The 14,036-nt window shown below is 44.6% G+C and overlaps 1 protein-coding gene across 6 annotated transcripts in view; it reads left to right on the top strand.

Annotated features, from left to right (window-relative positions):
• Positions 1-14,036, top strand: part of LOC137436543 (plexin-B3) — a 151,455-nt gene that overhangs the window by 103,893 nt on the left and 33,526 nt on the right. For all 6 annotated transcript variants that reach the window (XM_078786537.1, XM_078786536.1, XM_078786541.1 and 3 more), the window contains 8 exons: positions 4,219-4,319; positions 4,533-4,747; positions 5,247-5,425; positions 7,578-7,644; positions 7,734-7,880; positions 8,859-9,018; positions 9,113-9,216; positions 9,523-9,613. In XM_078786537.1, coding sequence (XP_078642663.1) covers positions 4,219-4,319; positions 4,533-4,747; positions 5,247-5,425; positions 7,578-7,644; positions 7,734-7,880; positions 8,859-9,018; positions 9,113-9,216; positions 9,523-9,613 — 1,064 coding nt within the window. The remainder of the gene's footprint in view (positions 1-4,218; positions 4,320-4,532; positions 4,748-5,246; positions 5,426-7,577; positions 7,645-7,733; positions 7,881-8,858; positions 9,019-9,112; positions 9,217-9,522; positions 9,614-14,036) is intronic.

The raw sequence follows: 14,036 nt of genomic DNA on the forward strand, positions 1-14,036 counted from the left end.
TTTATATATATACTATGTATATACATATATAATTATATATATATATATATATACACAAAGAATTAAGTTAAGCACCCCTACACAAAGAATTAAGTTAAGCACCCCCTAATCCTGTCCTGAACCTGAACCCCCTCGAGCACGTTTGGGACATGTTGGGACGACAAATTGCGAAGATGGTCCCTCCAATAGCCAATCTGGATGAATTGGAACGTGCATTACATCGGGAATGGAACAACCTGCCACAGCAACGCATACGACGGCTTACAGGGTCTATGAGACGTAGGGTTGAGTCAGTGATCCGATCACGTGGGTCCTACACACGTTATTGACGCAAAGATCGCTAGAGGTCTTCTCAGAACAATGACTGTACGTTAGAAAACATAAACGTCATCCACACTGTCCGTGATGGACCTATAGCTCCATACTTAAATTGAGGTGAAAATATGCCTAAAATTCCCAAAAAATTTCACCTTCAATTATTCAGAATAAAATATTGAAAACGGCATGATTGTTATGTTTTTATGTGACCATAATATCACTTCTCCAGAAAATATAGCAATATCATGGGTATATCACACTGTTTTGACGACAACAAACTTGTAATGTGCGAGGTTGTAAAAAAACGGGGGGGGGGTGCTTAACTTAATTCTTTGTGTATATATATACACACACATACACAGTATATATCACAGAGCTTTCTATGATCTCTTGCTGATGAGAGGGGCGGAGCTTTCTATGATCTCTTGCTGAGGAGAAGGGTGGAGCTTTCTGTGATCTCTTGCTGAGGAGAGGGGCGGAGCTTTCTATGATCTCTTGCTGAGGAGAGGGGCGGAGCTTTCTATGATCTCTTGCTGAGGAGAGAGGTGGAGCTTTCTATGATCTCTTGCTGAGGTGAGAGGCGGAGCTTTCTATGATATCTTGCTGATGAGAGGGGCGGAGCTTTCTATGATCTCTTGCTGAGGAGAGAGGTGGAACTTTCTATGATCTCTTGCTGAGGAGAGGGGCGGAGCTTTCTATGATCTCTTGCTGAGGAGAGAGGTGGAGCTTTCTATGATCTCTTGCTGAGGTGAGAGGCGGAGCTTTCAATGATCTCTTGCTGAGGAGAGGGGCGGAGCTTTATATGATCTCTTGCTGAGGAGAGGGGCGGAGCTTTTTCTCAGCAAGAGATCATTTCTCTTGCTGACGAGAGGGGCGGAGCTTTCTATGATCTCTTGCTGAGGAGAGAGGCGGAGATTTTTATGATCTCTTGCTGAGGAGAGGGGCGGAGCTTTCTATGATCTCTTGCTGAGGAGAGGGGCGGAGCTTTTTATGATCTCTTGCTGAGGAGAGGGGCAGAGCTTTCTAGGATCTCTTGCTGAGGAGGGGGCAGAGCTTTCTATGATCTCTTGCTGAGGAGAGAGGTGGAGCTTTCTATGATCTCTTCCTGAGGAGAGGGGCGGAGTTTTCTATTATCTCTTGCTGAGGAGAGAGGCGGAGCTTTTTATGATCTCTTGCTGAGGAGAGGGGTGGAGCTTTTTAGGATCTCTTGCTGAGGAGAGTGGCGGAGCTTTCTATTATCTCTTGCTGAGGAGAGAGGCGGAGCTTTTTATGATCTCTTGCTGAGGAGAGGGGCGGAGCTTTTTAGGATCTCTTGCTGAGGAGAGTGGCGGAGCTTTCTATGATCTCTTGCTGTGGAGAGGGGCGTAGCTTTTTCTCAGCAAGAGATCATTTCTCTTGCTGAGGAGAGGGGCGGAGCTTTCTATGATCTCTTGCTAAGGAGAGAGGCGGAGCTTTCTATGATCTCTTGCTAAGGAGAGAGGTGGAGCTTTTTATGATCTCTTGCTGAGGAGAGGGGCGGAGCTTTCTATGATCTCTTGCTGAGGAGAGTGGTGGAGCTTTTTATGATCTCTTGCTGAGGAGAGGGGCGGAGCTTTCTATGATCTCTTGCTGAGGTGAGAGGCGGAGCTTTCTATGATATCTTGCTGATGAGAGGGGCGGAGCTTTCTATGATCTCTTGCTGAGGAGAGAGGTGGAACTTTCTATGATCTCTTGCTGAGGAGAGGGGCGGAGCTTTCTATGATCTCTTGCTGAGGAGAGAGGTGGAGCTTTCTATGATCTCTTGCTGAGGTGAGAGGCGGAGCTTTCAATGATATCTTGCTGAGGAGAGGGGCGGAGCTTTATATGATCTCTTGCTGAGGAGAGGGGCGGAGCTTTTTCTCAGCAAGAGATCATTTCTCTTGCTGACGAGAGGGGCGGAGCTTTATATGATCTCTTGCTAAGGAGAGAGGTGGAGCTTTTTATGATCTCTTGCTGAGGAGAGGGGCGGAGCTTTCTATGATCTCTTGCTGAGGAGAGTGGTGGAGCTTTTTATGATCTCTTGCTGAGGAGAGGGGCGGAGCTTTCTATGATCTCTTGCTGAGCAGAGTGGTGGAGCTTTTTATGATCTCTTGCTGAGGAGAGGGGTGGAGCTTTCTATGATCTCTTGCTGAGGAGAGTGGTGGAGCTTTTTATGATCTCTTGCTGAGGAGAGGGGTGGAGCTTTCTATGATCTCTTGCTGAGGAGAGGGGCAGAGCTTTTTATGATCTCTTGCTGAGGAGAGGGGCGGAGCTTTTTATGATCTCTTGCTGAGGAGAGGGGCGGAGCTTTTTATGATCTCTTGCTGAGGAGAGGGGCGGAGCTTTTTATGATCTCTTGCTGAGGAGAGGGGTGGAGCTTTCTATGATATCTTGCTGATGAGAGGGGCGGAGCTTTCTATTATCTCTTGCTGAGGAGAGGGGCGGAGCTTTTTATGATCTCTTGCTGAGGAGAGGGGCGGAGCTTTTTATGATCTCTTGCTGAGGAGAGGGGCGGAGCTTTTTATGATCTCTTGCTGAGGAGAGAGGTGGAACTTTCTATGATCTCTTGCTGAGGGGAGGGGCGGAGCTTTCTATGATCTCTTGCTGAGGAGAGAGGTGTAGCTTTCTATGATCTCTTGCTGAGGAGAGAGGTGGAGCTTTTTATGATCTCTTGCTGAGGAGAGGGGCGGAGCTTTTTATGATCTCTTGCTGAAGAGAGGGGCGGAGCTTTTTATGATCTCTTGCTGAGGAGAGAGGTGGAACTTTCTATGATCTCTTGCTGAGGAGAGGGGCGGAGCTTTCTATGATCTCTTGCTGAGGAGAGGGGCGGAGCTTTCTATGATCTCTTGCTGAGGAGAGGGGCGGAGCTTTTTATGATCTCTTGCTGAGGAGAGGGGCGGAGCTTTTTATGATCTCTTGCTGAGGAGAGGGGCGGAGCTTTTTATGATCTCTTGCTGAGGAGAGGGGCGGAGCTTTTTATGATCTCTTGCTGAGGAGAGGGGCGGAGCTTTCTATGATCTCTTGCTGAGGAGAGAGGTGGAGCTTTCTATGATCTCTTGCTGAGGAGAGGGGCGGAGCTTTTTTTGATCTCTTGCTGAGGAGAGGGGCAGAGCTTGCATGAAGCAAGCAAGCTTGGCTTTTTTAAAATTAAAGATGACAATTTATCTATCTATAATTCCAGTAATCTCTGTGTGTATGTTTGTATGTTTGTATGTTTGTATGTTTGTCTGTGACCGCTGTTTCTCGACAACCACGGGTCCGATATACTTGAAACTTGCCAGGTATATTGCTGGGGACCTGAGGATGTGCCTTTTCAAGGTTTCATATTAATCGGACAAGTAGTTACCGAGCTATGGCGATTTCTTTACCAAACTCCGCAAGCCGTTCGCTTTGGACCAAACCATTTCATGTAAATAGAGGGGGGGGGGGATTGTCACCGTACTCGCAAGCCGGTCGCTTTGGACCAAACCATTTCATGTAAATAGAGGGGGGGGGGATTGTCACCGTACTCGCAAGCCGTTCGCTTTGGACCAAACCATTTCATGTAAATAGAGGGGGGGGGATATAATTTTAGATATATATATAGTACGGGCATGCCCTAGTTTTTAAAAATCACTCAACACGGCTCCATGAAATTGCAGAAATGCGAGAATAAACACAACCGTTCTGAAGTCTTTGCGCAATGCTTTTATATTTTTGGCATCATAAAACCAATCCAGGAACGCTTTGATTGTACCTCATGTTTCAGAGCATTTGCACTTTATATATAGATCGACTCATGAGAAATTTATTCCGTCTTCAGACATTGCAGTTTTGATTAATTTGAGCAATAGTCATTTGGACTTTCAAGAATCGATGTTTTTTTCTTATCTGCCTTGTTTTAACCCTGTTGTCTGACGCTAGACGAAAAAGCAAGAGAGCCCTTCGGAACTACATGAAGGTTCAAAACCAACTCGAGAACCTTGAGATTACAGTGCGGGATCAATGCAAGAAGCAGTTTTCAGGCAAGTGTGGATTGGTCATTTATCCGTCCTGCCATTTACTTCCACTGTCTCGTTCTCGTACACTTACAGATGTAACATGTCTGATTCGGATACTGTAAGCTCTGATTAAAACAAGTGGGCTTTAGGATAGTTACTGATGTTTTCCCTTTTTTACAGCCCATCAGCAAAGCACAAATTATCATAACGTGTCCTCTTCCTTTATCCCTCCTGCAGACTTGATGACTGAAATGGAAGACCTCTCAAGCGACCTGTTTGTTACTGGAATCCCTTTTCTTGACTATAAGACCTATCTTGAACGGATTTTCTTTCCTGGGCAAAGAAACCCCATGGGCCGTGATCTCGAGGTTCCCGTAGGTCGAAAGCACACGGTGGAGCAAGGCCTGCAGTTACTCTCAAATCTCCTTTGCAGCAAACCGTTCCTCACCACGGTACGTGCACACCATCCCATGCATGTCACCATTCCAAAATGGGAAGGAATGTTGGCTAATTATGGAACAAAAGTACAAACAGGACTTTTCGTTTGAAGACCACAACTCAGTGAGCTGTGGTAAGATGTCCCCCTGCCCATCCCTGGTCCCACCATGTATATATGCATCCTCCTCTGTCCTCTGTTCAGTATACTAAACGTATTTTCATTTGAAATTGTCCGCTTTACCATCAGGACTAGGGAGGTAGAGGAAGAGAGGGGGGTTAATTTGATGGCACCTATCCAATTGTTGTGCTTTATGCAGCAAACACTTTCGTAGCTTCAGTGAAACATTTTGCGTATTTTTCTAAATCGACCAAGTTACTCGAACATATTGTACATGTGAACTTTATGGATTTCCTTATGATCGACATACGAACAAGGAATTTCTCAGGAAGGCTTCTGATTTTGCTCTCTCTCTATTCAACCGCTGCTCTATAACCTTTCCCTTCCAATCCCAGTTCATCCATACGCTGGAGGCCCAGCCACGAGTGACGGCACGTGATCGTGGTCATGTGGCCTCACTTCTTACCGTCGCGCTGTATGACAAGCTGGAGTACTACACGGATATCCTGCGTACGCTCGTGTCTGACCTGGTTGCTCATTACGTGGCACGAAATCCCAAGCTTATGCTGCGCAGGTGACCAAGATAGATACCTTTTCTCAAATAGCCAACTCAACTCTTTATCTTCTTCATCAACATTTCATGCCATCCTGGACTTTACTTTGGAAAACACTCAAATGCTCGTACTTTAACTACAAAAGCTAATCATCGGAGAAAGAACGATTGAAGTAGATCTTCATGTGGACTGTCTCTGTCTCTCTCCCTCAGTCTCTCCCTCAGTCTCTCCCTCAGTCTCTCCCTCAATCTCTCCCTCAGTCTCTCTCTCTCTCTCTCTCTCTCTCTCTTTCTCTCTCTCTCTCTCTCTCTCTCTCTCTCTCTCTCTCTCTCTCTCTCTCTCTCTCTCTCTCTCTCTCTCTCTCTCTCTCTCTCTCTCACACTCTCACACTCTCTCTCTCTCTCTCTCTCTCACTCTCACTCTCACTCTCACTCTCACTCTCTCTCTCACTCTCTCTCTCACTACCATCCACCCAAACACATACACACAAACATAGGGGTGGTCTTATTGATTTTGGGGCCCTGGGCAAAAGTCAAGGTTGGGGGCCCCCAACAAAAACTAGAAAACATCTGAAAATGCAAAGCATGTCCTCTTCTGTTTGTATTCAAACGTCTTCTCCTTCTTCCATATGCTCAAAATAACGAAAACGGTTAAAAAAAACAAATTTACAAAATGGAAATGGATGATTTTATGTAACCATGACCTTTGACCTTTTGATCTAAAAAAAATCAGCTTATAGCTTTTGATTGGTGAACCAATTCAATGATCCAATATGCAAATTCTTTAAATTTCAGGTCAATGGGGTGAAAATTGGTGATTTTACACAACTTTGACCTTTGACCTTTTGATCTTAAAAAAACAGCTAGATTTTGATCGGTGAACCAATTCAGTGACCAAATAAGGCAATTCTTAAAATTTCAGGTCAATCACATGAAAATTGACGATTTTATGTGATGCGGACCTTTGACCTTTTGCCAAAATTATGAATTTGCCTTCTCCGTATTATCATATTAAAGCTTTGGTGAAAATTTGATGACAAAACTCAAATGGTATAAAAGTTACGGCCCGGACACACACACACACACACACACACACACACACACACACACACACACACACACACACACACACACACACACACACACACACACACACACACACACACACACACACACACGATTACAAAACCCCGTCCCCTGCACATAATGCTTCCAATTTTCACAATGCATGTCCCTTCAATAATGCACTGCAGTTTGTGATTTGACTTTACTCCATTCTCCAAAACAATACAGTGAAATGTAGAGCTATTAGTATAAAAAAGAAAATTAATAATACAATAAGAATGTAATGACTCTAGATTAATTTGACATCTTGGTGAGTGCATTGTATTGGGCTCGAACAAACAACATCCTCTAGCTATGACAAAGAAAACTATTGGGTTAGTAAGGTAGAAATGTTTTTACCTGTTAGCCCGAACATTACCACTGGAGCTTCATTCTCAGTTTTACTTTTGAGGAAAATGGTAACTTTTTGTAAATTTTTGTAAACATACAATTTATTCTCGGCTTTTTTTTCTTTCTCATTTTTCTGCCCCACTTAGATTTTTTTCGTTTCATTATTGCTGGCTAACTTTCCCTCAGTAGGCCGTAAAATAACGTCAGCTCGATTTATGTCGAGTATGCGTCATTTTTGAAAAAAATGTACGATAGATGAATAGCTCTAGCTCGATCGATCACTTGTCGACGTGGGGGCGTCATTAAAAAAATACAACCACCGAATGTGAGTTTGCGAAGGAAAGGTATATTTCTGGAAGTAGTTGTTGTTGGAATGTTTTCCTATCAGAGAAAAATTGAAATACAGTAAATGAAAGCACTTAGTTTTTTTCATTCTATGCACTGCGTGATGTAATTGATGGACTCTTCAGTAGGTCATATAGTATATCACCCCCACCAGCCTTTGGCCCCTTCCTCCTTCCAGCACAGGGCCTGGGCAATTGCCTAGGCTGCCCCATAGGTAAGAACACACAGCCCATCACAATAGCTTCTCCCATTCCTTTGGGAAGGACGAGGGTAATTATCCATCACCTTCCCTGCATTGTTAACGAAGTTGGTGATGAAAAGATGATTTGTGAATGAATTCCTTCCTCTGAGAGCTTCACTTGGGCTTTGGCAGGACGGAGACGGTGGCGGAGAAAATGCTTACCAACTGGATGTCCATCTGTCTGCATGGTTTCCTCAAGGTAAGCTTCAGTACTGAAGCGTAGATGTCCTATTGCAAGCAATGTAGTTAAAAAGTGGCCATGTCGGTCTAACTGTGTGTTGGTCACAGGATCGTGCTGGAGAACCTCTGTTCCTGCTCTTCAGAGCTATCAAGCAACAGGTTGAGAAGGGACCAGTGGATTCCATCCTGCGAAAAGCCAAGTACTCTCTCAATGATACCCGGCTCCTCGGAGACGATGTTGACTACCATGGAATGGTACGTTGTTACTTCTCTAACCCTTTACCAAATTTCTCAGCTGCTACAGGATTTTTTACCTTATTATACTTTTTCATAAGTATTTAATCAACTTGATGCATTGCTTGAACCATAGGTCAATGGGCCGGGCCTTTATTGTCACCGCTCAGACCTGAGGAGCATAGTTTCTCGTCATGCTCATAAGTCACAACAACTCGAAATGTCTGTCAACATTTCAATTTTACTATCATTTCCAGCACCCACCACATTGCCTCTGCTTTCGCTGACAGTGTTTGAACCACCGGCCTCCCGGACTCAGAGCAGAAGCTCTTACCATTACACGCTGAGAGATTCCAGCCTGGTGTTGGCTTAGCGGTTAGGGTGCCGGCTTGGGATCCTAGGATCCTGGGTTCGAATCCCGGTCGATCGCTGAATTAACACCAGGGGGGGTTGTCTCAGCCTGTCATCCTTCCGAGGTCAGCAAATCGAGTACCAGCGCACTGGTAATTCCCTGTGCGTCACAAGAGGCGACTAACAGGGTTGGCGGCAGGAAGAGCATCCGGCCATAAAAAAAACTGCTTCAAAAAGGGGACCACGGTGCCCGAACAAGGCCAACCCCTGCTCTGTGGGGGAAAATGGCCTCTAAAGGTGGTTCTTTTCATTTAAATAATTCCCCCATGAATAAATAGATGGCTCAGAGCACGTACCTATTAATTATCCTATTAATTATATGTTATTATACCTATTAATTATCCATCGCCATTCCTCTCAAGAGGCAGGACCTGGTCACTCGGCCTCCAAACGAGTCGCACATTGATTTCGTTACATCAGAAGCTGCATTCTCTTCGGAATTTCATAAATCGAATATAAATGCAGTGGAATGTGAGTCCAAGACGAGTCGGATGGACTCGATTACCTCTCGCTAATAAGGTGTGACCATTCTGACGTGAGCATCCCAAACGTGTGACAAAGGTACACAAACCTCATTGTTCATTTCAGGCGTTGAACGCCACAGTGGAAAACTCTGGAGAAGATGGACCCACTTTGGTGCGGGTTTTGGATTGTGATACAATCTCGCAGGTCAAGGAAAAGATTCTCGACCAGGTTTACCGTAACGTACCATTCTCACAGCGGCCACAGGTGGATGCTGTCGACCTTGGTGAGTAGCCTGACTTTGCAGTATTTTTGTCAACTCTACTTGTCTGTTAAAAAGGTTAACTTGATGGTGTCTCACTCTCTCCCACGTGTCTCAGAATGGCATTCACCAACAGCTCGACACTTCACACTGTCCGACGAGGATCGAACATCCGCGTCTCAGAGCTGCTGGAAAAGAATGAACACATTACAGCATTACGAGGTAACATCAATGTGAGACTGGCTGCATTTTTTGTTTTTGCCAATCTCATGCCTCCTTAGCACAATTCCTGTTCCTGTGTTGGATGAAGAATTTGTCTTGCTGGTTGATACCTACAGGACATGTTTACCCTGCTTAGAGTAAGAAGCTTTGCGGTACAAACGAGGCATTACTGCATCGATTTTTATATTAATGTCTCAACCCAAGCAGTTGCCTGGTACTCTGATCATGTTTCCATGTGCCGGACATGAAGTGATATGATAGAAGTTGAACTTTCTATTCCACTAATATTGTTTTTGTGTTGATCAGATCCAGGAAGGAGCGACAATATTCCTTGTTCCCAGTTCCCCAGAGAATCAGATGAATCCACATCCGTACCGGGACATGACCGTGGCGGCCCGTAAGTACTATTTTCTTTCGCATCACTCTTGGATAACCCAGATGCTTATTAAGCGGCTAACAATTCTATTTATGTTCTCTTGTTACTTGCAAAATCAAAGATTTTTCAAGTATATTGGTCGGTTGCGTTTGTGGTTCTGTCTGTTTGTCTGTTTGATTGTCTGTTTATTTGTCACCGGCCTACAGGTCACAATTCTAAACCGATCGTCACGAAACTTCACCAAGCTGTATAGGTCGTCCCAATTGAGAAGCCTAATGTTTTTGGGGTCAAAAGGTCAAAAGGTCAACATAGGCCAAAGGTCACCAACTTTGCCAAATTTCTAAAATCCTCAATTTTCATCCGATTGACTTGAAATTTGAAGAGGACTTGCATATCTGGTCAATTAATTCAACCACCAAGTGTATTTGAGGTCAACTTAGGCCAAAAGGTCAACATAGGCCAAGTTTTTAAAATCCTCAATTTTCATCCGATTGACTTGAGCATTTAACAGCATTTGCACATTGAGTCACTAAATATTTTAGAGGTCAAAAGGTCAACTGAAGTCAACCTTACAAAATCATCATTTTTCATCTGAAAAATCGTCGCTTTTCTTCCTGTTGACCCAAGCTTTGATCAAGATTGTCAATTTTAATCTTGATGAAATGGACAATTTGCCGTATCAATGGAATTTTTTTTCTTGGGGTGGGGGGTGGATTTTGCAAGTATCGTGCTCCGCATGACGTCTTCTTGTATTTTATTCTTTCCTCTGTCAGTAAACATGAATGATAGCCACACACGCATTAACTATGAGTGCGCTTGAGGAGGTCCAACAAGATGGCTCAGAGGTAGTGCACATACGTACCTTTGAGCTGTCAAGTCTGGATTTGATAACTGAGCTAACTACAAACTGTTGGAGTGGTGTTTCCAAATACCACCTTCATTTCATTTTCCTGCTTCTGTGGTCGACCCCTCATTTACTTAGTTTGTTCCTTCCTCTGTGTGCAGCATGAGACTGCAGTTTAGCATCAGTTCATGCAGGGCGCAGTGGTGTTGCTGATGTAAGGCCCCAGTAGGTCAGAGCAGGAATTGGTCATTTGTTTTGGGTGCCAGCGATTAATCTGCCTACTCGTCTCGAAAGACATCGTGAGATATTTAGCATCTGCGACTTGATGCTAGCAGATGGGCCATCCAGTTTATCATCCATCCGAGGAACAGTACACACATTGATGGGTTTTTCTTTTCATGAAAACACCAGAATGAGAGTTTATACCTGGGTCGAGATTCAAACCCAGAGGTGAATGAACACACTTACCTTGAGGCTATCCTTCTAACCCCTCTCAGATTTACCGATCAAACTTCACAAAGCAGTCATCCAATTTTATTGTAATACAGACATGTTCCAATGTCTGTTAATTTATTTATTTTACATATGTGAATTACACGTCCATGCACACGTGAAATGGAGTTTGGTTTTGCACACGTGAAATGAACACGTGAACCTTTACTTCCGGATGATAATGTTGAATGAAATAAGAACGAAGAAATATATGTCGGCATCATTGTTGACGTTTTTGTGATGACTGTCATCAAACGGAAAAGTAATATATCTTAACGGAAAAGAAAAAGCGAATTTTAAATATATGTCGATATTTTGCCGTCTGTATCATGTTGGGCGGTGTATGATACATCGTGACGCGATTTTTTATATATCTCGGCATTTTCCCGTGTGTGCATTAATTTTTTCAATTATTGCTGAAACTGAGTCTAAAACCATCGATAAAAATGAAATACAGACTTGGCATTTAATATGGAATATTTTTTTGTGGGGGTGAACTTACTTTTCAAGATGTCTTAGAACCAAAAGTTTATTGGGCCATCCAGTTTATCATCCATCCGAGGAACAGTACACACATTGATGGGTTTTTCTTTTCATGAAAACACCAGAATGAGAGTTTATACCTGGGTCGAGATTCAAACCCAGAGGTTCACCCACCTCCTCACCATGGTGGACCGCACCTTTCTCACCCATTCCCGGACCCGTGACCACATCACCCCCGTCCTTTACAAGCTTCACTGGCTCCCCATCCCCCAGAGAATCCAGTACAAAATCCTCCTCTTGACATACAAAGCCCTCCATAACCTGGCCCCATCCTACCTGGCTGACCTCCTCTCCAGACACACTCCCACCCGCAACCTCCGCTCTGCTGGTACCAACCTCCTGACCCCCTCCATCCGGACCAAATTCAGATCCTGGGGGGACAGGGCCTTCTCCATCGCTGCTCCCACCCTCTGGAACTCACTACCTCACACCATCAGAGACTCCTCCTCACTCACCACATTCAAAACATCACTAAAGACCCACCTGTTCAGCACTGCATTCAACATTCAACCCACAGCATCTAACCCCTGACTATTTCTTATCCTTCTCCCTCCTTTTGCTTTAAATATTTCCCTATTGATTCTTGTCTTTTTGCAATTGTTGTTTTCATGTATTGTTATGCATTATGTTTTCCACTCTGTCAAAGCGCCTTTGGGCTTCTGGAAAAGCGCTATACAAAATAAATGAATTATTATTATTATTATTATTGGAATTATGTTGAAATTATTCAAGATTTTGTTAATGTCACCTTTAAAAGAAACAAAAACCACATTTGACATTTCGAAACAAATAAATTGATCCTTGAAAGTGATGTAAACTGATATCGAACTCAATTCATGGACAGTACTGTGTTAAACTTCTGTACGTTTTCCAGAAGGATCTCTTTATTTTGCACATTAGCCAAATTTTTTTTTAACAAAAACAAAAGTTAAATTACGACTGGGATTACAGACAGTAAAATTACAGTTCAGTACTTCGTGTAACCCCCACGAGCATTCAGGAGAGCACGTACATGTTGAAGCATGCTGTTCACGAGATTTGCCAAGGTTTGGACAGGAATCGCTTGCCATGCAGTGACAATAGCCTGCTGCAATTCATGCACAGAGGTCGGCTGCTGGTCCAAGTGGTCGATTTGATGCGTTAATTCTGCCCACAAGTTCTCTATCGGATTCATATCCAGGGACATGGCAGGCCACTCCATATGCTCTACACCACGGTCAGCAAGAAAGTGTTGGATCATGCGAGCACGATGAGGCCGTGCATTGTCATCTTGGAAGACAAAGTTTCCTCGAAAGGCTGCACGAGCAAATGGAAGCAATGTTTCTTCCAGAATGGCCCTGTACTTGAACTGGTTCAGGTTTCCATTCAGAACAACCAGGTCAGTTTTGCCCCCTGCATGAAAAGCAGCCCGAACGGTCACCCCACCACCTCCAGCTTGGACTCTTGGCACTATACAATCTTTGTTGTAGGCTTCATGCACTTGTCTGCGCACTCGGACGTGGCCATCTTGACGATAGACCAGAAATCTAGACTCGTCACTGAAGATCAGGTGATTCCAGTGTCCTGGCTGCCATTGATGGTGCTCTCTGGCCCACTGCAATCGGCGCTGGCGGTGTTGTCTGGTCAGGTGTGGCTTTCTCAGGGGACGCCTGGCACGATAGCCTGCTTGAACCAGTCGTTGGTTGACTGGCCTTCTGGATACAGGCACATTTGTCAGTTGCTGCCACTCAGCCCTAAGCCGATTAGCTGACTTGGTACGGCCATTGCGGACTAACCGGTGCAGCTGGCGATCATCCCTCCTTGTGGTTCTGCGGGGATGTCCTGGCCTCGGTATTGGAGTAGGGACACCCCTCTGAGCATTTCGTTTCAGGATCTATGACACCTGACCTTGAGTGATGCCATACTGCCGAGCAATAGCACGCTGTTTCATGCCGTAATTTCGTAAAGCCACCACTCCATGACAAACAGCATTGTCGAGTTGACGGACCATCTCCAGAGGAAGCGGCAATAACTTTTGGAGACGTGCAGCAGTTGTTTTCCACTAATACAGAACGCAACAACCCTTGTACGAGGTGTGTTCAAAAAGTATGTGACCTTAATTTGTCGTGCGTAAACAAATGAAGCTAGGGAGGCGTTGATTGGTGCACGTATGTAGGCGATCCTAATGCGCACGCATGGTATTTTTTCCCACCTGCAGAAGCTGTCATTCGACGGCAGACCACCGATGAGTGAGGAAGTGTAAGTGAGCGCCGTCGGATTTTCGTTTTTGACAAAATGACGGGAAAACTTGAACAACGCTACTGCATCAAATTTTATGTAAAGCTTGGCGATTCCCAAGTGGAAACGATCCGCAAGATTCAACAGACCTTCGGGGACGAAGCAATGAGCACCACACAGATAAAGGAGTGGTACAACCGCTTCAAAGATGGCCGCACATCAGTGGAGAGTGAAGCACGTTCGGGTAGGCCCTCAACATCCCGAAATGAGATCGTCATTGACCAATTGAGGACCCTGGTGATGCAGGATCGTCGAATCACGATCAGAGAACTTGCAGACGAGGTGGGC

The sequence above is a fragment of the Myxine glutinosa genome, chromosome 11 (genome assembly GCF_964187855.1).
Source record: "Myxine glutinosa chromosome 11, kmMyxGlut1.1, whole genome shotgun sequence".
NCBI classification, from domain to species: domain Eukaryota; kingdom Metazoa; phylum Chordata; class Myxini; order Myxiniformes; family Myxinidae; genus Myxine; species Myxine glutinosa.